The sequence below is a fragment of the Phacochoerus africanus genome, chromosome 7 (genome assembly GCF_016906955.1).
Source record: "Phacochoerus africanus isolate WHEZ1 chromosome 7, ROS_Pafr_v1, whole genome shotgun sequence".
Lineage (NCBI taxonomy): Eukaryota > Metazoa > Chordata > Mammalia > Artiodactyla > Suidae > Phacochoerus > Phacochoerus africanus.
Window position 1 is genome coordinate 8413040 of NC_062550.1, and position 23330 is coordinate 8436369.

The following is a 23330-nucleotide window of genomic DNA, read 5'->3' on the forward strand; positions in this document are numbered from 1 at the left end:
CTTTTAGGTCTAGAAAGACCATCTATATTTCTTTACATAATATAAACCAATCCCTTGTGAGAGATTTTCCCATCTCAATCCTGGGAACATTTATAAGGTACCCTCAATCCTGGCTGATGTAAGTGAGGTGCTGATTTGGAAACTAACCCTAGATTTTTCAGACTGAATTGATCTGACATTTAAATTTTTTTTACTTATGTATTTTTTGTGCTTTTCTTTTCAGGAAATCGATACCTTGTCAAGATGGAGATTAATTATTTGTATTTGGTAGCAGCAGAACTGGGGACCAAATACCTCTCAAGAGTTTTATAAACCAATCATATAAACTCCTATTCCATTGCTCTCACCCCCCCATCTCACCTTCAAGTTTATCTTACCTATGGCATTCAGGAGGCAAGTGAAAAACTTCGTGAAAAATTACTCAGATGCCGAAATAAAAGTCAGGGAAGCAACTTCTAATGACCCTTGGGGTCCTTCTAGTTCTCTGATGTTAGATATCAGTGATCTGACTTTCAACACAATTTCTCTCTCAGAGATTATGAATATGCTATGGCAGAGACTCAGTGACCATGGGAAGAACTGGCGCCATGTGTATAAATCCCTTACCCTAATGGATTATCTCATCAAGAATGGATCAAAGAAAGTTATTCAGCATTGCAGAGAGGGGTTCCCTAACCTTCAAACACTAAAAGATTTCCAACACATAGATGAAGCTGGAAAAGATCAAGGTACCAGTTAAAGACATTTATACCGTGTGCCAATAAAGACTAAGAGTTTGGGAGGGGATCATTTTAAAGCAGGACCTGGGGAAAAGTTGTTTTTAAATGTGCTAGTTGCCTTTCCTCTGGGACAGTTATGGTTTCCAGTTTAATCCTTTCTGTTGACTCTTGAGTGCCTTCGAGAACAATTTTTTTTTTCCCCAAAAGGATATGTAAAGCTAACACACTTAGGTTCCTGATGATACCTCATAGAAAATGGACATACAAGGGAGGTCATAGGGTATTTGTCTTTCTCTGATTTATTCCACTTAGCATAGTGCCTTCAGGGTCCATCCATGTTTTCACATAAAGCAAGATTACATTCTTTTGGATCTTGGAGGGCATTATGCTAAGTGAAATATATCAGACAGAGACAGGCACTGTGATTTCTCTTATATGTGGAATTAAAAACAGATAACCTCATAGATACAAAGAGTGGATTAGTGGTTTTCAGAGTTGGGGGTTGGGGGTGAAATGGGTGAACTGTTTTTTGTTTTAGTCTAAATAAATTGAATTAAAAAACAAAATCAAATAAAACAAGTACACCAAAAAAGTTAAGAACTTGGACTTGAGGTCCTGCTTAATTTAAATATGATGAAATTATAATGAATCATTTTCCATGAACAAACTTCAGGATCGAAGTCAAGGAACTATGTACTTGGAGTAGATACATTGTTTCCGGGGCTAATCCAGCCTTTTACCCTGGTACCATTTTGTAAAGATCAGTATATCATATTAAGATATTTCTTAGATGAGTTAAAAGTGCAGAGTGTGTTATCAGAAAGGGTTGTCATTCAACCTGGGGTTGAATCCTGACTCCGCCTCCGACTAGCTGGGTAACCTCAGGCAATGGGATAGATTACTTGGAGCCTCAGTTTAAATTCTGTAAATTGGGACAATAACAGTATCTGTCTCAAAGATGGGTGTAAGGAGTGAAAATATGTGTACCTATTTCTCTCAATAAGATGTCAGTTCCACGAGGGCAGAAACTTGGTCTACCTTGCTCATTGCTGGGTCTTGGCAGAAGAAGACCCATCAACATTTGTTGAGTGAGTGAATAAATGAAAGGAAGAATGAATGAGTATACAAAATGGCCCCAATTTTGTTTAAAAATTATATTTCTGAATATAAGATTATATAAGAGTTTACCAAGTGGTACTGGTAGGGTTAGAGATGATATTTATTTTGTTTTATATAAGCTAGTATCTTTTAAAACATATTTTATAATTAGACCAAATAAAACCAGTGTGGCAATGTGAAAAAAAAGATCAAAGTGAATAAAATAGCAGACATGGCAATTTGATATAATAATGTCACTGTAATTCATAATTAGACGAATTTAGTCATAAATGTAAGAAAGTGTTTCCAAAGACAATGGAGACTTCAGAAACTATTGAAGTAGTTTTATTAAAGTAGTCTTATGAATACAGAAATTTAGGTCATGAAGTAATTTTGTCGGGGGTGGAAGAGGAGATGAAGTGGTGAAAGGGTACCTAGGAGGATATTGAACCGAGATGATTCCGTAGTGCCTGATACTCTACGATGGTGAAAGAATCAGCACTTCCTCTCCACCTAATGTGAAATTATAGCTTGTGTTTAAAGTGAATAGTCTTATGAATCATGAGAAGACGATGAAATTCAGTGCAGTATCTGTGTTAAGTATACACTTTAAAAATAGACTTTTTTAGAACAGTTTTAAGTTTACAGAAAAAATATGCAGAAAGGACCGAATTCCCTCATATCCTTCCTCACCCACACATTGTTTCTCCCATTAACATCACGCATTAATGCGGCACATTTCTTACCATTAAACCAATATTTTACATTCTTATTAATGAGAGTTCTTAGTTTACATTAGGGTTCACTCTGTGTTCTGCATACAGTTCTAAGGGTTTTGAAAGATGCAGTGTCATGTGTCTGCTGTTCCAGTAACATGCAGAGTAGTTTCACTGCCTTGGAAATGCCCTGTGCTCCTCCTGTCTGTCCTCTCTCCCTGCCCTGAACCCTTGGCAACCACTGATCTTTTTATTATTTCTATAGACTGTCATAGAGTTGGAATCATTTGGTTTGTAGCTTTTTCAGAATGGTTTCTTTCCCTTAGCCATATACGTTTGAGATTCTTCCATGTCTTTTTATAGCTGGAGAATTCATTTCTTCTTTTCCTTCCTTTACTTAAAAAAAAAAAAAGGAAAACCAGCTTTATTAAGGTGTAATTCATATACCATACAGTTCACCCATTTAAAGTACACAATCATGTGGGTTTTGGTATATTATTAATTTTAAAAATTGTGATAAAAATATATATAACAATATGTAAAATAAAAGTTGCCATTTAAGTGTACAATTCAGTGGCATTAATTACATTCACAGTGTTGCATAACCGTTACCACTATCTATTTCCAAAACTTTTTCATCATCCCAAACAGAAACTCTGTAGCTATTATGTAGTAGTTTGGAGACCTCTAGTCTACTTTCTGTCTCTATCAGTTTGCCTATTCTGAGTACTTCATATGATTGGAATCATCTAGTGTTTGTCCTTTTGCGTCTGGCTTATTTTATATACCATAATGTCCTCCAGGTTCAGCCATGTTAGAGGATATGTCAGAATTTTATAGCTGAGTAATATTCCATTGTATGCACATACCACATTTTGTTTATCTACTTATCTGTTGATGGGTTCTTGAGTTGTTTTCACCTTTTGGCTATTGTGAATAGTGCTGCAATGAACATTAGTTTTCAAGTTCAGTTCGAGTCCCAGTTCTCAGTTTCTTTGGGTATATACTTAAGAGTGAAATTGCTGGATCATATGGTAAGTCAGTATTTAATTTTTTGAGGAACCACTAAACTATTTTCTTTAGCAGCTGCACCATTTGAAATTTCCACCAGCAGCGTAAGAGGATTATTATTTCTCCACATCCTTACCAATATATGTTATTATTCATCTTTTTTTAAAAAAAATTGCAGCTATTCTACTAGATGTGAAGTAGGTTCTTATTGTGGTTTTGAATTACACTTCTCAAAGACTAATGATATTGAACATTTTTTTCATGTCCTTGTTTGGCCATTATTATGTCTTTGGGGAAATGTCTACGCAAATCCTTTGTCCTTTTTTTTTTTAGGGCTGCATCCATGGATTATGGAGGTTCCCAGGCTAGAGTTTCAGTCAGACCTGCAGCTGCTGGCCTATGCAAGAGCCACAGCAATGTGGGATCCAAGCCACATCTGTGACCTACACCACAGCTCATGGCAACACCAGATCCTTAACCCACTGAGCAAGACTAGGGATCGAACCTGCATCCTCATGGATGCTAATTGGGTTTGTTAACTGCTGAGCCACAACAGGAATCCATCCTTTGTCCATTTTTAACTGGGTTATTTGATTTTTAAAAAAAATTGTTGAGGAGTTCCCACCATGGCTCAGCGGAAACAAATCTGACTCATGTCCTTGAGGATGCAGGTTTGATCCCTGGCCACCCTCAGTGGGAATTTTTTTAATTAATTAATTTTTAAAATTGAAGTATAGTTGATTTGTAATATCTCAGGAGTACAGAAAAATGATTCAGTTATATATATATATTTCAGATCTTTTCCATTATAGGTTATTATAAGATGTTGAACATAATTCTCTGTGCTATACAGTAGATCTTTGCTGTTATTTTATGTATAATCCCAAATTCCCAATTTGTCCCTCCCCCTCTTCCCCTCTCATAACCTTAAGTTTGTTTTCTGTTTGTGAGTCTATTTGCTTTGTAAATAAGTTCATTTATATCATTTTTAAGATTCCACTTATAAGTGATATTTTACCCTCAATTAGTTGTCATCAAACTGCAGTTAATTTCATTTAAATGGGCCATTTTACATTAACATACTGTAAATGTATATATTACACACATATTTTTAAAGGTATATTTTTTAGGAAGGTACATTTTATTATATTTTATTGCTTTTTAGGCTGCACTCATGGCATATGGAGGTTCCTAGGCTAGGAGTCGAATTAGAGCTACAGCTTCCAGCCTACACCACAGCCACAACAATGCTGGATCCTTAACCCACTGAGTGAGACCCAGGGATTGAACCCACAACCTCAGCTTCCTAGTTGGATTGTTTCTGCTGTGCCACAACAGGAACTCCAGGAAGGGACATTTTAAAAGATATTTTTAGTGTTGTTAAAAAGTTACGGTAAACTTTTTACTAGAAGTAGCATCCATTGGTGACATTCCTGCCATTTTAGTTTTTTGCTATCAGTATTAATCATCTCATTTAGGAAATTGGATAGTTCACATTTATATTGATGGCTACTTTGCATTGGCTGCTTTGTATGTCCTCCAAACCTTGAGGATGGGCCCTTAGCATTCACTCACCCATTTGCTCACTAAAGTTGCAATGTCTTAGAGTAAGATCTTAGCCTTTTAAGCCATAGTTAAGAAGTAACAAACTAAAATGTGAAAGGTAAATACTCTGAATACATAATACACTTTTTTTTTTTTTTTGGTCTTTTCTAGGGCTGTACCTGTGGCATATGGAGGTTCCCAGCTAGGGGTCTAATCGGAGCTACAGCTGCCAGCCTACACCACAGCAATGTGGGATCCAAGCTGGGAGTTTGACCTACACCGCAGCTCACGGCAATGCCGGATCCTTAACCCACTGAGCAAGACCAGGGATTGAACCTGCAACCTCATGGTTCCTAGTTGGATTCATTAACCACTGAGCCATGACAGGAACTTTTTTTTTTTTTAGGGCCTCACCCGTGCAAATGGAATTCCCAGGCTAGGGGTCGAATCAGAGCCATAGCTGCCGACCTGTGCCACAGCCACAACAATGCCAGATCCCCAACCCACTGAACAAAGTCCAGGATTGAACCCACATCCTCATGGATACTAGTCAGTTTCATTAACTGCTGAGGCATGATGGGAACTCCCATAATACACTTTTAATATTTACACTAGCTCATAAATTATTAAAATCAACTTTTTGTGAGAGGAAATTTGTTTTTTGAGTTGACGTTCTCGTAGGAGAGAAAACCCCAGATATATGGGCTTAGACAAAGAAGGAGCCCAGGAAATAGGAGAAAAAAGGAATGATTGGGATTTTCTTTCCAAGGCAACTGTAATGAATTGAAGCAAGGCATTCTTTGAAAGAGTAAATTCAAGAAAAAGAAAACATTTCAATGTAAAAAAAATTACTTAAGTTCTTGGTAGTCTGTGTTAAAGTTCTAAAAGCCAAAGTCTACAACTTGGGGGCATTACTTCTCTTACGGAAGGAACTGGATGTGGAGAGCGTGAGGCAGACAGTTCCCAGGCATTGTGATGTAGCGGTTGAGCTTTAAAGGACAGCAGACAATTTTTTTCTGTAGTTGTCAGACAGCAGTAGTCACAATTCTCTAACCATTGAATTCACCTAATAGGTGATAGTGGCTTAATTAATTAGTGCCATGCAAATGTGCTCAGATCTGCAGAGATGGGTTACTTTTTTTTTTTCTTTCTTTTTGGGGGCTGCACCTGAGGTATAAAGAGGTTCCCAAGCTAGGGGTCAAATAGGAGCTGCAGCTGTCAGCCTACACCACAGCCACAGCAATGTCAGATCTGAGCCTCGTCTGTGACCTATGCCATAGCGCCAGATCCTTAAATCCACTGAGTGAGGCCAGGAGTCGAACCCACATCCTCATGGACACTAGTTGGACAAAACCCACTGAGCCACAGTGGGACCTCAGAGATGGGTTACTTAACACCAGGCTGCTAAGTCCATTTATCCTTAGGGGAGCAAATGTGATTTCCTATAGGAGACATTTTTAAAGTTTAGATGAACAAATGAATTTCCTTTAATAAACATATGTTCTAGATGTTGGGTCCTCATAAGCCTGTTCTGTGGTTGTTAAAATCTCTATCACTGTGAGTTTAAACAAAACCTTTATACTTAAAACAATTGAGTTTTGGATCTCCTTTTGCTCCTTTTCAACAAGTATAGTCATTGATAATCATAATAGCAAGAAGCAAATCACAAATGTGTGTGAACTTCAGTGTGCCCATTCAGCCAGGCTTCCCACAGTGCTCTTTGCTTATTGTGCTCATGTGGACAGCAGGGTACAGCAAAAGAAAAAGCGCCGGTAACCAGGGTAGCCCTTCAGGGCTGTGTCAGCAGAATCATTCTCGAGGTTGTCATCAGGTGAAATAGCTCACATATGTATACTAAGGTCAGTCAAAGAAATTGAAACCTGTATTTTGTTATTTTTATAGAGCCACTCTCTACTTTTTAAGTTTATTAACTTTATGACTTGGGGAAAGTTTCTCACTCACCCTAAACTTTCTTTTCTCATTTACCAAATGGACTTCATAAACGCTGAGGGTAGCTGTGAGGATTGGAGGTAATGTCTAGAAGTCAGGTGCATAGTAAGTCATTGATCCATGTTAGCCAAAAATGTTAGTTGTTGACGTGTTTTATTATTTCCTGCAGTGTATATTCCTGTTCAAATAAAGCTCAGTGTAGCTTTCCCACTGCCGTGTAGACGTCCACAGTGTGTGCCCATCTCCAGTACCTTGTCCGTGTGTCCATGGCAGCGTGCATCGCTCTGCTGTAACGACTTGTCTTACATCAGTCCCTTTAGTGGGCTGTGGGTGTTTGGAGGGCTGAGATTTCTTTATTTGTACCTCTTTTTCTTCACTTGCTTCGTGGAGGTGTGGAGTAAATGTTTGCTGAGTGGCTAGTGGGCTGTTGTAGGCCCAAAGAAGGGGTTAGAAGCTTTAAGAGTTTATCTACATATTCTTCTAGCTTTCTATGGTGTTTCTAGGAATAGTGCTATTTTTATCCTTCTTGGTGTTTGGAGATCTTTTTTTTTTTTTTTCTTTTTCGCCCCCCCGCAATATGTGTGGAAGTTCCCAGGCTGGGGATTGAATTGGTGCTACAGCTTCGGGCCTATACCACAGCCACAGCAATGTGGGATCCGAGCTGCGTCTGTGACCTACACCACAGCTCATAGCAACATCGGATCCCTGACCCACTGAGCGAGGCCGGAGATGGAACCTGCATTCTCATGGATAGTAGTAGGGTTTGTTACCACTGAGCCATGAAGGGAACTCCCTGAATATTGCTTTTTTGGTGTGATTACTGTAATCTTTTGAAACTTCTAAGTGAATATTGAAGTCTGTCTTTTATGACAACAGTTAATATTCTTAATCTTGTTGCTTCTCTGTGCTTTATACTGGAAGAATTCCTTAGTTCTATTAATTACCAATTCTCTCTTTAACTGGTAGATTCTAGAGTCTACTTTGGATATTGAGGGTATTTTCTTTTTAACCCCAGTGACTATAGTTTTCATTTCTAGGATTTTAACTTGACTCCTTTCACATCCATCTGTTCTTGTTTCATTTCTGCCTATTTTTGTTTTGTTTTAATTTTCATATTCCTTGTTGTGAATGTGATTCCTGTATTAATGTCTTGATATTTATTTAAAAATCTTTGTTGTTTGATTTTTAAATCCTATAACCATATAGAATATTGATTTATAGAAGGTCCTGTAGAATTTTATAGGACATTAATTTCTTTTAGAGTGAATTTATCTTTTGATTGCTGCATTTATTGGCCATCTTAAGGTTTTTGTTTTTTTTTTCTTTTTGTCTTTTCCAGGGCCACACCCGAGGCATGTGGAGGTTCCCAGGCTAGGGGTTGAATTGGAGTTGTAGCCGCTGGCCTACACCACAGCCACAGAAGTGCAGGATCCGAGCCAAATTGGTGACCTACACTGCAGCTTACGGCAACACTGGATCCTTAACCTACTGAATGAAGCCAAGGATCAAACCCAAAACCTCGTGGTTCCTAGTCAGATTCATTAACCATTGAGCTGTGGCAGGAACTCCCATCCTAAGATTTTTTTAAATTCAGGAGATCCCATTGTGGCTCAGCGGTTAACGAACCTGACTAGCATCCATGAGGACGCAGGTTTGATCCCTGCCCTCACTCAGTGGGTTAAGGATCTGGTGTTGCCGTGAGCTGTGGTGTAGGTTGAAGATTCAGCTCAGATCCTGAGTTGCTGTGGCTGTGGCTATGGCTGGCAGCTGCAGCTCTGATTGGGCCCCCAGCCTGGGAACCTCCATATGCCTGGGTGCAGCCCTAAAAAGACAACAACAACAACAAAAGATTTTTTAAACTCTATTTTGGAACTTTAGTTGTCAGGCTTATTTTGAGTGAGAGTTTCTTCCCCAATTACCCATGTTCACTTTTCTCTTTATGTGGATTTTTCACCTTCCCCTCCAGTGCAGCTTTATAGGGTAACTCAGGGGCCATGTCCTGGGATAATACGAGGGTGTCATAGATCCAGTCGCTGAGCCAGAAGGTGGCTTAGTTTAGTCCCAAGCCTTAAGGCTGTGTGTGTCCTCTTGCTTCTAAACCCACAGCTACAAATAAATTATAGCCCAGGAGGCAATTAGTGGATTTTTTCTCTTTTTTATGTTCTTCCCAGCCTCCTCTCACAAACATGGATACCCCATAACATCAAAGAGTGGGAGCAGCTCTGGAGGGGCTGAACTCCTGGCCACCAGATCAAGAGCCTAGAAGTCCTCTGGTTTGAGCCCTGCTCACTGCTTTTTCATTTTTCCTATATTTCTGGTTTGTGGCAGTTTTTATCTTGTTTTTGAGAACAGGCACTGCCTGTTGCTGCTGTGCATTTGGGACAGAGAAGAGGGGTACTTTGAAGCACGAACTTACTGTGCCAACTTGACGGAAGGTTTTTTATGAAAATAACCTGATCAGCTATACTGTTTGGGATACTTCTCCTTTTCCTCCCCACTCACCCCATCCCCATCGCCGAGGGCGTCGTGGAGGGTAGATGGGAAGGGAGAATATGTGTGTAAATACTTTAGAACACCACAGGCCTGAGCTAAGTGGGGTGGAGAGGGGAGAATGGAATTAGAAGGTATTTAGTAAGTACAGTCAGGAGACATGGACCACTGGGTTTGGGGAGCTGAATGTTCATACTTCTGGCTTAGAATGCAAGTAAAACTCCCTGAGGAAGGAATAGAGGAAGAAGAGTAGATTTCGGTAGGTCTTTGGGTCAGGAATGGAGAGAGGAATATGACAATGTTTTATAACAACTCTTTGAAGGCTGATGGCTGTTTTTGTTGGTTTGTTTTTTAAGTCTGGTATATGTCTTTCTTGCTGGTGCATTTCAGTGCCCAAGATCTTTTTTTTTTTGTCTTTTTGCCTTTTCTAGGGCCACTCCAGTGGCACATGGAGGTTCCCAGGCTAGGGATCTAATTGGAGCTGTAGCTGCTGGCCTACGCCACAGCCACAACAACGTGGGATCCGAGCCACATCTGCAACCTACACCACAGCTCACGGCAATGCCGGATCTTTAGCCCACTGAGAAAGGCCAGGGATTGAACCCGCAACCTCATGGTTCCTAGTCGGATTAATTAACCACTGCGCCACGATGGGAACTTCAGTGCCCAAGATCTTTGAATTTACCCTATTTCCAACTCTCATTACATGATGTCCTCTTGTGAATTTACATAGAATCCTTCCCAGCATTTAGGTCAGTTTTCCTCAGCACATCATTTCGCAAACGTTTCTTAAGTATCTCTTAAGCAAACAAGTGTAGTTCTGGCCTTGACGGATGTTTACTCTAATGGAGGAAAAAGACATTTATCTCGCAGGCAGTTACCCACCCTGGAAGTGCAGCAGCGGAAGACTAGTGGAGGTGCTGTGAGAGTGCCTGAAGGCAGGGCCTGGCCCGGGAGGCCCTGATGTAGGGGTAGGGTGAGGCCGGAGGGGTGCTCTTACCTCTCAATAGAAGGCCTTTCTGAAGAAGTGAGATCTGGGCTGTTCCTCTACCGGTATGTCCGCACGGCTGGCTTTTTCTTGCTGTTTGACTCAGCTGATATATTACTTCCTCAGTAAGACTTTCCTTGACCGCACCCCGACCTGAGGTTTAGCATGTCCCTCTTCTTTATTTCCTTTAGAGCATTAATTTTTATTCGAAATTATCTCCTTTAGGGACCTTGTCTCTTTTGTCCTTGCCAGGGCCCTGACTTCTTAGAACATTTTCTGAAATTTAAGTGTTCAAGAAATGATTAAATGACTGCCTAAGTAATGTCCTTGGGAGTTGGTCTGTTGCGTAGCTGTGTAGTGGTGTGTATGCCCTTGTCCTTTGCCTTGAGTTTGGGGGGGTTGCTCAGATTACCTTTTTGCTCCTTCATTTTTCTATCCTTGTTGATCCTCCTCTTGCTCCACCGCATCTTTCCGATGGGGTCGCCAATGTTAGCATCCCACCCTCTGGCTGTAGTGATGGGTGTGTGACTTTCAAGCTGGGCCAATCAGTGTCATTCTCTTGGATTTTTCCAATTTGGATAAATGAAGGAGGAGACTTCTCAGGCGGCAGAGTGTGAGGTGTGAATCTGGAGCTGTCTGTGGCGGTAGCCATGTCCAGACTGAAGAAGGCCTGCGAGAGGAGAAGATAAAGGCTTTCACAGAGGGAAGCAGAGGAGGGGGGCGGGGGCGGGGTGGTGCTGGTAGTTTCCAGTCTCTGCTTCATTTGTATCTGGGGCCCAAGTATAGCCCCTGGTTTTCCTGCAGCCAGTTCAAGTTGAGTTTCTGTCTCTTAAAACCAAAAGATTCCCAGTTAAACAGTGTAAAGCTTTATTTTTATTTTAACCTTCACCTCAACTAACAAGCTCTTCACCTTGATGTGTTTTATACCTTTGGATGTTGATTTGTTGTGGTTTAATTTTTTTCAGAGAATCTGTTTTCTCCCTCCTTCCCTCTTCTCTCTTTCTCTCTCTCTCCTTCCCTCCTCCTCTCCCTCCCTTCCTCCTCTCTCTCTCCTCCTCCTCCTTTCCCTCTCCTCCTCATTCCCCTTCCTCTTCCCCTCTCATCAAGCACAAAGCAGTTGCTGCCTAACTTTGTTCTATTTTCAGTGCTATTCTACTTTAGTCCTATGCACTCATTCTTTTTGGAAATGTATTGGTCAAGTGAGTAGATGCCATCTTATTACTATTGTTAGGATTTATCTCATCCTCGAAGTAGGTTTATTGGGTTCTCAGATTTTTTTTTTTCACTTTCAACTTTGATGCTGTAGAACAGCCAGGTTCCTCCTCTCCAGTACTGAGAGGGTGTGAGGGGCTGCTAGGGCAGCGGGCAGCCTTGAGTGGGGAGTTCACTTCTGGGTGATTTCTTCCCTGTTTTCTGCACACTGCTGTGGGCTGGCCTTCCTGATGCTGTAGACTGCTACCTCAGGGAGGAGCCCTGATGCTGCAGGGAGAAGTCCTCCATCACTGTGGCTGGCACCCTGCATGGGTTACCTGCTTGTCCCTTTGAACTGTTGCGGCTGTCCTCAAATCCCTCCAACCATGCAGACTCCAGGTAGAATGTTCACAGCTGTCCCCTAATTTCTAGTTCTAACATTTTCAAACTAGAAGTGTGGCAAGAAATTATTCCAAGCCAAGCAACTTTCGCAGGCAGCTAAATTGTAAATGGGCAGTCAGTATTTTTCATCCATCTGGCTCCATTTCCACTGTGTCAAGGAGGAAATTGAGACTTTTTGGTAATTTTCTCCTTTATTGATTCACTAAATGTTTATTGAGCATTTGCTATGTGCCAGTCACTCTTCTGAAGATTCTCTGTCCTCATGGAGCTTGTATTCTAGATGAGGAAACAATAAACAGGTAAACAGATAACTACATGATATAATAGGTAGTGATCAGTGCTCTGTTGAAAAAATAAAGCAGGATAATGGAATAGAGAGTGAAGGGGTTGGGGCTGTTTTAGAGAGGGTGGGCAGAAGGAAAGCTTCTCTGAGGAGGTGACATCTGAGTAGAGGCCTGGATGAACCAGAGGTCTGGCCATACCAAGGCCCCTGGCAGAAACAATAGCCAGCACAAAGCTCTGAGGAGATAGAGTTTGGTGAGATTGCCTAATAAGGCAGCCAGGGTGGCTGGAGTGGAGGGAGTGAGGGGAAGAGAGGAAGGAGGTGAGTCCGTGAAGCTAAGAGTGGGAAAACATTTTTCACATCCCCCCAAAATCGAGCTACATCAATTTTCCCAGGGAAGGCAGGGTCTGGTGTGTTGTCCCCAAGGGCTGTCAGTCACAGCAAACTTCTATCATGCAACAGAGCGATAGCCCAAATCACCATGGGATTTTTGGTCATAGACTGCAAGCTAATCATAGGTAATTAAGGGTGTTGAGAATGATGTAGTTTAAAGCAGTTATCAAAGAAGTTTGGGCAGAAGAAATGAGCAAAAAGTGAGATAAAATAATCTTGGAAAAGATGGCAGCTTGAGCAAAGTTTTCTGACACTGTCCAGATCAATCCTTAATGACTGACACAGAACCTTGTTGGCCTCTTGTCATCTAAATGTACCCTGAATTTGACGGCTTCTCATTACTTCCACTACTGGTAAACTATAGTTGGAAACATTAACACTTTAATCCATCACATTTGGAGCCCAAAATGAGCATGGTAGTGGATCTTTAGGGACTTTTCTCATATCTGGAAGGCATGAGATGTTAATATGAGTTGATCCCAAGATGTGGAGAAGTAAATGTGTCAGGTATCATTTCTCTAGGGAGAATAATCCTAGTAATACTGTATATTTGAATGAGTATACTTTTATATCTGTGAATTAAACTGAACAGATAAGCTTAAATAGTTTTTAGAGAGGAAACTCAGGCTTAGACCACCTAACTGGCTCAGAGTTGCCGAGATGGTTAAAGACAGCAGCATTGTTAGAATTCTTGCCTTAGACTATCCTCTGGCACTCCATTAATGGCATTACATTATTTTGATTAGATGTGATGTCAGAGACAAGCCAGCTGCCCTCCCTTCTCTTGTCCTACCCTAACTGTACCCCTGTAAGTTGCAGATATAAACAATGGGTGGGTACACCCCAGCTGGTTGCCTGCCCGCCTGTCATCCGTCTATCCGTCTATCTGTCCATCCACCTATCTGTGTATTTCTCTGTCTGCTCCTCTGAATACATATATAATGGTTTATTTTCTCCTGTGCTTTACAAATTTGAATCATACTGTGCCGTATGTCATGGTCATACATCTTTAGCCGTATGTCATGGTCATACATCTAGGTCAGGATATCTAGCTCTAATTCATTCCTTTGTAGGCCTATATTGTTTGAATTCTTGCAGAGTATGTATTGCTTTCAAAAGGAAAATCCAATAGCATATTTAAGGTAAAAAATGTAATGCTAGTGTATGATACGATTTCATCATGTATTTATTTACTTCTTAAAACATAAGAAAAGGAGTATAGTTATTGACAGTCCTAATGAAAGTTAGGTTTCCCTCTACATTTGCTAGAGGTATTTTTGCTTTGCTTACTTTTCCATTTTTTCCTAATTATCCTCATAATAAAACGTAATTGTAGCCTTAATTAGTATTTTATTTTCTAAGCAACTTAATGTATTTTTCAGGTTATTATATCCGGGAAAAGTCTAAGCAAGTCATAACACTGCTGATGGATGAACAATTGCTGCATAGAGAGAGGGAAGTAGCATGTCGGACTAGACGGCGTACCTCCTACTCCATGACGTTACCTAAAAGATTACCTGGTACAGGTAACTCACCAACAGCGTGTGCTTCTGCCCCTACACCAGAAATTCCTGCATCAGAGAAGAAGTGTAAACTTCTTAACGTTGCAAGGCTGCGTAACAAAAGTACGTATAATGGACATTGGCTGAAAATGCAATAGGTATCATTTAAGAACAGCTGAAATATATAAAACATTATTAGGTTTTAGTCCTGAAGTATTAATGCTGTTTTAGTACTGCTATTTCTATATTAGACTGTACTGTAGTGAAGAAAGATGAAGGATACTATTCAGTAGAAAATTTTATGACGATTTTCTGAATGCAGTTATCTGGGATTCAAATAATATGTCTTTGAGCTTTGAAGGTATTAAACTAGTGACGGCCCTATTTGGCATCATGGTTCAGTTTTAAGACGTTAGTCATAACTAGGGAGTGAAGGAGACCTGTTTTCTGAGACTTGGTGTCTGGTGTGTGTGCACTTCCACTGTTTGATCCTCCAAATCAAGAAATTGACATTTTAGAAAAATGTGCCTCAGAATTCTGAAAGTGCTCTAAAACTCTTCTAGGACAATATAATCCTTCCCCTTGCCTGAAACTTTAAATCTGGGCTAGTGAACTTAAAAAAAAAAAAAAAAAAGGTACAGGGCACTTAGTTATAATGTTGTGATAGAAATCAGCAGGAAAATGCAACTCTACTCTCTTCCCTTCCGAATTTGCAGAAACATAAATGAGTGTCATTTTGCTCTAACTTCTCCAGTACAAACCCTGTTGATAAATTGTGTGTAAGGAACAGACACTTGGAGGAAGAACAAACATTAATGAAAAGTGCCTTGGGGAACTTCCCTGGAAAGGAGTTAACCTTTGTGCCACAAGCAAGGGGCGTAGTGGGAGTAACCGAGAGTCAAAAGCACATTTAAAGGCCCACCTCCGAGCTTTGTCACGTAGCTGTATCAACCAAGATCTTGAAAGACAGTGAAAGAGGTGGGCATTGTAATTGTAAGAGTAAATACCAACCAAATGCTTCTAAAAGTAGTGGAACCTTTTTCTTTAGGGTACCCAGTCCTTTGAAATAAACCTCCAAAAGAGACAGAAACACATTCTAAAATTTGCTCACAGAAGCCTTAAATTCAAACTGATACTTAAAAGAAGTAACAGTGAAATAACCAATTATGACTCATCCAGAGTTTCTTCACCACTTCTGCCATTTCTCTGTCACCTCTTGTTTTCCTTCTTCCATTTCTTTTCCTCTTTTTTCCTCTCTCATTATAGACATATTTATTAAATGCATAAGTTAAAATTTGGATATCTAGCAGAAATTTGGAGCTGTGCTAGTGATGAAAACAAAGTCCTTTTCATCATGGAGCAAATATTCTGGTAACAGAGATAGATATTAAATACACATAAGCAAAATAGATAGAAAATATGTCAGATACTGTCAAGTCCTATAAAGAAAAAGAAAGCAGTGACAGGAAGGAGAGTGACAGGGATGGCTTATTTTAGCCCAGAGAGTGAGGGAAGACCTTTTGGAGGAAGCAGATATTTAATCAGAGACTGGAATGAAGTGAGGGAACACATCCAGGTATAGCTGGGTCTTCTAGACAGAAGGAGCAACAGGTGTAACTGTTCTGCAAGTGGAACAAGGCTTGGCACACTTAACCGTAAGCTTAGGAGATGAGTCTGTAAATTGCTGCAGAAGTAGCTTAACGCTGAGCCGTTTGTATGATTCATATAAGAAAATATAGTTTATTGCTTTATAGTCACAGCTTTTTTAAAACATCAAATGATGTTTCCCAGCTTTATGACACTTCTTACTCACGAGACTGAGCTCCAAATGTCTTTTGACTATTAAAAAAAAAAATCAGTCTACCTGCACATGAAGCTGTTTTGCTACAGTTAACTTTTTTCATACCACAAACTTTTTTCATACCACAAGCGGCTATTTCTTGGGCCGCTTCCGCGGCATATGGAGGTTCCCAGGCTAGGGGTCGATTTGGAGCTGTAGCCACCGGCCTACGCCAGAGCCACAGCAACACGGGATCCGAGCCACGTCTGCAACCTACACCACAGCTCACGGCAATGCCGGATCGTTAACCCACTGAGCAAGGGCAGGGACCGAACCCGCAACCTCATGGTTCCTAGTCGGATTCGTTAACCACTGCGCCACGATGGAAACTCCACAAACATGTATTAAGTACCTGCTTACTGTATGCCAGACACTGCTTACTGGGCCTGGTAAGCAAATTGGGTGTGTTTCCGCTCTCACAGAGGTTGTATCTAGTGATGGGCTTTTGGTCAGCTTCAAAAAATGACGTTCAAAAAGAGTTTTGGTGAATGATGGCATCATTGAAGTGAATCTGTATTTTTTTTTTTTTTTTGGTCTTTTTACGGTTACGCTGATGGCATATGGAGGTTCCCAGGCTAGGGGTCTAATTGGAGCTGTAGCCACTGGCCTACGCCAGAGCCACAGGAACACCAGATCCGAGCCGCATCTGCGACCTACACCACAGCTCACGACAATGCTGGATCCTTAACCCACTGAGCAAGGCCAGGGATCGAACCCTCGGACCTCGTGGTTCCTAGTTGGATTTGTTTCTGCTGCACCACAATGGGAACTCCAAGAATACTAATTTAAAGTGAATGGTAGGACTTCCTATTGTGGCTCCAGGTTAAGGACCCGACTAGTATCCATGAGGATGTGGGTTTGATCCCTGGCTTCGCTCAGTGGGTTAAGGATCTAGTGTTGCCACAAGCTGTGGCTCAGATCCGGCGTTGCTGTAGCTGTGGCGTAGGCTAGCAGCTGCAGCTCTGATTCTATCCCCAGCCTGGGAAATTCCATATGCCACAGGTGCGGCTCTAAAAAGAAAAAATAAATAAAGTGAATCGAGGATATTTGGATATAAAAGCTGTGGTAAATTTTTTAAAAACCTTAACAGTTCGTTTAAGATTAAAAACCTTAGAAATTTCATTTATCCATCACTGTATATAGTACACATATATAGTAAATATGTAGGTGTGTGTGTTTATGTTCAAAAAAGAGAAATTGGATGAAGTAAACTTAGCAATACTAACCATATCCAGTAGGCATTTGAATCTGAAACTGTGTTTTAGAAGAAGAAAGGAAACTGACAGTTCATTTGGGTGGGGGAAGATAAGAAAACCTGTCAGGGGCGTTCCTGTCGTGGCTCAGCAGAAACAAATCTGACTAGCATCCATGAGGACACAGGTTCAATCCCTGGCCTTGCTCAGTGGGTTAAGAATCTGACATTGCCATGAGCTGCGGTGTAGGTTGCAGACACGGCTCAGATCCCATGTTGCTGTGGCTGTGGTGGAGGCTGGCAGCTGTAGCTCCAATTCGACCCCTAGACTGGGAACCTCCATATGTCATGGGTGCGGCCCTAAAAAGACACACACACACACACACAAAACTTATTGGGACAGGAGAAGTAGCAAATGAAAACTTGGGGATGGGTGGATCAGTTAAAATTAGGTACACCCACAAGTGACAGTATCAGGGCCGCAAAACTGGTAATGGTATAAACATAATAGGAACTTCTCTCTTTTAAGGCTGAGCTAGGTGTTCTAGGACTGATGTAGCTCTCCATGACGCCAGAGCTCTTTTTGTCTTGTGGATCCTCCAAACTCACATGGAACTTGCACTTTATGATCCAAGATGGCTGCTTGACTCCAGCTGTCACATCTGCCTTCTCGCCAGTAGGAAGCAGGAGGGGTTGAAAATAAGAATGCCCCTTCCCTTTAAGGACGTCCCTTTAAGGACGTTTATGCAAGTTGGCGTACATACTGTTGTTTAGCACTTAGTTACATGGACACTCCTAGCTTTAAGAAAGGCTGAGAAATGTAGTCTTTATGCTAATAGCCACGTGCCCAGATAAAAGAAGATCTGTTGTTAAGGAAGAAGGAGAAAATAAATATAGGGGACAACAAATAGTCCCTACCATGGAGGGAAGGAATATGTAAGAAATGAATTAATCATGGTAACTGGTTGTCAGATTAAATGGAATAGAGAATAGAAATTTTAATATGTAGAAAAATGTGGGCAGATAGTTGAGAGTACTCGGCACAGTTTATAAAGGACATAATGAACAGTATTTGGAAATTTCAGTTTGATATGACTAGCAACTAGGAACCATTGTAGGCCTTGGAGAACAGAAGGGATGTTTAGCTTAGTCACAGAACTTAGCTTTATTACTGGAAACAGCTGTTGGTGGAAGATAATTCTTAGTGCTTTGTGTAGAAATGAAGGAGATACAAATTCGAAAGAAGCTTCATAAGAGGCAGTTGTTTCAATCCGGGAATCCAGGACATGCTCTAGGGTTATTGAAAAGAGGGAAAGGTGATGTTTAAAGACAGAGTATAGAAAGGAAATGGGGTACATAGATGATGTACTAGAGAAGAAAGAAAAATTGAAAATGACTCTAACATTGGAGTTAGAGAAAATGGAGGCAAGTGGTGGTATCATGCAGGTAAATTTCCATCAGAAGGAATTTAAAGACGCTTCTAAATTATTTAGTTACAATGAAATGTAAAATTGAATGTATTGCTAGAAATCTGATTCTCAGGCTTCAGGAGCCAGAGCTGAAACAGCTGTGCCTCACTTCTTTGTGGTGAATTAGCAAGGGAAAAAAGGTACTTTATAGAGAAGGTGTTATACAGACATCACTACTCCTATTCCTTTTTTTCTATTTCTGAATATTTCCCCATGTTTTAATTCTGGTCGATAGCTTGGGTATCATCGTTTAGATGATTTTGTTTTTGAAGGAAGAGATGAGCTGAAGGATAATTGCTTGATGGCAAGACAGCAAGCTATAGAAAGCCCAGTGATAACTCAGCTTCTCTGAGCTATAAGCATCAGAATCAGGTCTTTTCCTTTAGGGGACTAATTATAAAAATGATCACGAGAGACATTGCTTACAATTAGACCAGCAAAGCATTACCTCTGTTGATCAGTCTTCCATAAAGAGCTCATTAATGGTCCTCGTTGCAATGGAACTTTACCTGTGTTAGAGAAGGATTACTCTGGTCTGTGTTAGATGTAATAGCATTCTATATCATAGAAATATTTCCCTAAAAATTGTATATGATTTCTGTCAGGTCAAAAGTTAAACTTTTGTCATACTTTCATAAGCAAGAGCACCAATGTTGGTATTAGTTACTTCCCACAGTGAACTTGTGCAGAGAGTTGATGTGGAGTCATACTTGGTTGCCTTACCCCATGCAGTCTCAGTGGCAGGGCTTATAGTACAAATGGTGGTTGCTCTTAAAATATTTACACTGATATATGTAAAGCAGTAATTTTCTTAAAATTTAAAAATAAACAAAGAAAATAATAGTAACTTATATTCCTACCACCCTAAACCAACTATCAACATCTTAGAATATTTGCTTATAGTCTGCTTATTTTTCTTCTTTTGTTTTTGTTCAGAAAAATCACTCTATCATTAGAAAAAGAGCCTACTATAAAGAATTAATCACTTCCAATCCCATTACTTAGAACTAGCTATAATTAATATGAAATGAACATAAGTTCTAGGCATCTTTCTACCCATATATATATACATATAAAGAATAACTAGAGAGAAATTGTTTTCATAAGAGTAGACTTGTACTAGATACTGTGTTTTACTAAAAATATTTCAGGTCTACTTCTGGCAATAACATTTACTAGAAGCTCCAAGAAACCCAATAACTAAAGACAGAAATGATATTTGAGAAATTTCTCGCCTCACCAGAGGGATGGGAAGTCTCCAAGGATCTCTCCTTCCGAAAATATAAGGTGTTTAATTTGATTAAATAAACAAAAATAAGACTAGGACATGTGAGCTCAGGTGAAAGTGTCTTGGAGCTGTGGGACACTGCAGGAGACCGTAGAGAGTGAGTTGCCTAAGGGCAGTTGTTAGTGGTTAAGAAAATGAATTTTGAGCCTGCCTTGAGCATTGGGAAGGAAAGCATGAGATTCACTGTGCTGAACCCATATACTCAGGAGGGGCCTGAATTGATTCCAGGTTGTTCTCTCTGCAGGAAGAAAGCCTGCTCGGTTCACAAGTGCATAGGTGCATAGGAGACCCACCAATTAAAATCAGGCAAAGAGCTCATAATTCACTTCACCAAACACAGGAGAAATTAGCAAAGAACATACTCAGCCCCACCCCCCAGATTGTAGATGTTAAAAAGCATCCATAATATAGAAGAGCTATGTATTTAAATATTTAGCTAATAAAGGATACAATTACAGTATTGATACTGGGGGAGGCTATGCATGTGTGAAGCAAGAGTATATGGGAAATCTCTGTACCTCCCTCTCAATTTTGTTGTAAACCCAAAATTGCTCTAAAAAATAAAGCTTTTAAAAAAGGACACATACAAAAGTACAACTATCAAAACCAGATTTGTCCTTTTCTAAAGTAATCCAGTTTTTCAGATGTCAGTTATATTTGTCACAGCCTGGGTTCTTGGGTTGAACTAAACTCAAAAATGAAAACTGTTTCACTTCAAAAAAATAATTAGGAATGAATGTATGAATTTGAAAAATAGGATCTTATGGAAATAACTAGCATTGAAATAAAAAACTTAATTTAGTGAACTAGAAGATATATCCAATGTAAACAGAAAATATAAAAGCAATGTTCAGATGTGGAGGGTACATCTACAGAGGAATGACAATTACCGTGCTACTAAAAGTCACCTCTTCTCATCAGCTACAGTGGAGGCCAGCTGACAGTGAAGTAGCACTTTCACAGCGCAGAGAAAAAAATAATGGCCTGTATTTGTGTACCCAGCAAAACTATCATTCAAGGCTGAGGGCGAAATAGTCATTTACAGATAAATACAAAAACTGAGAGTTTATCACCATAAGACCTGCAATTAAAGGATATACTTCAGAAAGAAGGAAAATTATTCCAGAAGAATAGTGGAGATGCAAGAAGGAGTGATTAACAAATAGTCAACATGTACATGAAACAAACACGTTCTGTGTAAAATAATAATGTCTAACTTTTGAGTTAAAAAAAAAAGACAACTAAAATAGTGGGTAGCCATGGTATTTAAGTTGGGAGTGGATCTACAGAATTATAGTATTTTGAAGTCCTTGTATTTTTTGAGAGAAGAATGAGGATATTATTTGACTCTAAACTTTTAAAGATAAATATGCGTGACGAACTTTCAAAGCTAGATGCCAAAAGAAGGGAAGTAGAGTGCATAAATTCAAAAGTAGCAAGAAAAAAAAATGGAATGAAAAAAAAATTTTAACTTGCATAAGAGGTAAGAAGCACAGGTAAAGTGGGGCAAATGGAAATAAAAAGTGAAATGGCAGGGGAATTCCTGGCTCAGCAGTAACAAATCCAAATAGTATCCATGAGGATGCAGGTTTGATTCCTGGCCTCGCTCAGTGGGTTAAGGATCCGGCGTTGCCTTGAGCTATGGTGTAGGTTGCAGATGTGGCTTGGATCTGGCGTTGCTGTGGCTGTGGTGTAGGCCGGCAGCTGTAGCTCTGATTCAACCCCTAGCCTGAGAACCTCCATATGCTGCACGTGCAGCCCTAAAAAAAAAAAAAAGGTAAAATGGTAGAAATAAGTCAAATATATTAACAATCATGATAAATATTAATGGGTTGATTTCATCTGTTAAAAGGCAGAGATTATCAAATTGGGGAAAAAGAAATCCAGATATATACTGCAAGCATAAGTTCACATAAGATTGAAAACATATGGGTAGAAAAAGATTAAAGAAAGCTAATGTAGCTATATTAATATCAGACAAAATAGAATCTAAAGCCAAGAGCATTATTAAGGAGAATGATAAAAGGTTTAATTCTCCAAGAAGACATAACATTTCTAAATGTGAATATAACCAATAAAATGACTTCAAAGTATATAGAGAAAAAATTCATAGAACTACAGGAAGAAATCAAAACATCTACCATTATAATAGATAATTAAAAAACCTCTCTCTTGGAGTTCCAGTTGTGGCTCAGAGGTAACGAACCCAACTAGTACCCATGAGGATGTGGGTTTATCCCTGGCCTCACTCAGTGGTTTAAGGATTCAGTGTTACCCTGAGCTGTGGTGCAGGTTGCAAATGCGGCTCAGACCTGACATTGCTGTGGCTGTGGCATAGGCTGGCAGTTGTAGCTCCAGTTTGACCCCTAGCCTGGGAACCTCCATATACTGCAGATGCAGCCCTAAAAAAAATAATAATTTTAAAAAATAATAAAAATAAAAATCTCTCAATTATTGATAGGTTAAGTAAATAAAACATTTTTTAAAATATGGATGTTATAATTGATTATATATGCTATAAAGAAAGTCTCAACATTTCAAAGAATCTGTATCAGACCACTTTTTCTAGCAAAAATCCAATTTAGGTAAAATGTAAATTATAAATTTCCATATGTTTGTATGTGGAGGTACTGTATTTGGAATCAGGTAGAAGAAAAGTTTCCCATTCTCCTTCTATTCAGTTGTATAATGGAGGCTCTAGCCTGACAAAAAAACAAATAAGTGAAATTAAAAGCATTAAGTATTGGAGTTCCCGTCATGGCTCAGTGGTTAACGAATCCGACTAGGAACCATGAGGTTGTGGGTTCAATCCCTGGTCTTGCTCAGTGGGTTAACGATCCGGCGTTGCCGTGAGCTGTGGTGTAGGTCGCAGATGTGGCTCGGATCCTGCATTGCTGTGGCTCTGGTGTAGGCTGGTGGCTACAGCTCCGATTCAACTCCTAGCCTGGAAACCTCCATATGCCGTGGGAGTGGCCCAAGAGATGGCAAAAAGACAAAAAAAAAAGTATTAAGTACTGAAATGGAAGAAATAAATTTATTTGCACATGAAAAGATTTTCATATAGCAAACTTGAAAAGATCTACAGACGTAGAAATATTAAAGAGTTTTTTAGCAAGATGGTTGGCTATAAGTTCAAAATAAATGGAAGAAATAAATTTATTTGCACATGAAAAGATTTTCACATAGCAAACTTGAAAAGATCTACAGACGTAGAAATATTAAAGAGTTTTTTAGCAAGATGGTTGGCTATAAG

The 23330-nt window shown here is 39.8% G+C and overlaps 1 protein-coding gene across 1 annotated transcript in view; it reads left to right on the forward strand.

Annotated features, from left to right (window-relative positions):
- Positions 1–379: 379 nt before the first annotated feature.
- The window catches only part of ENTHD1 (ENTH domain containing 1), a 96788-nt gene continuing 73837 nt past the window's right edge, over positions 380–23330 (forward strand). Inside the window, exons 1-2 of the mRNA XM_047785696.1 lie at positions 380–728; positions 14169–14411. Coding sequence (XP_047641652.1) covers positions 380–728; positions 14169–14411 — 592 coding nt within the window. The remainder of the gene's footprint in view (positions 729–14168; positions 14412–23330) is intronic.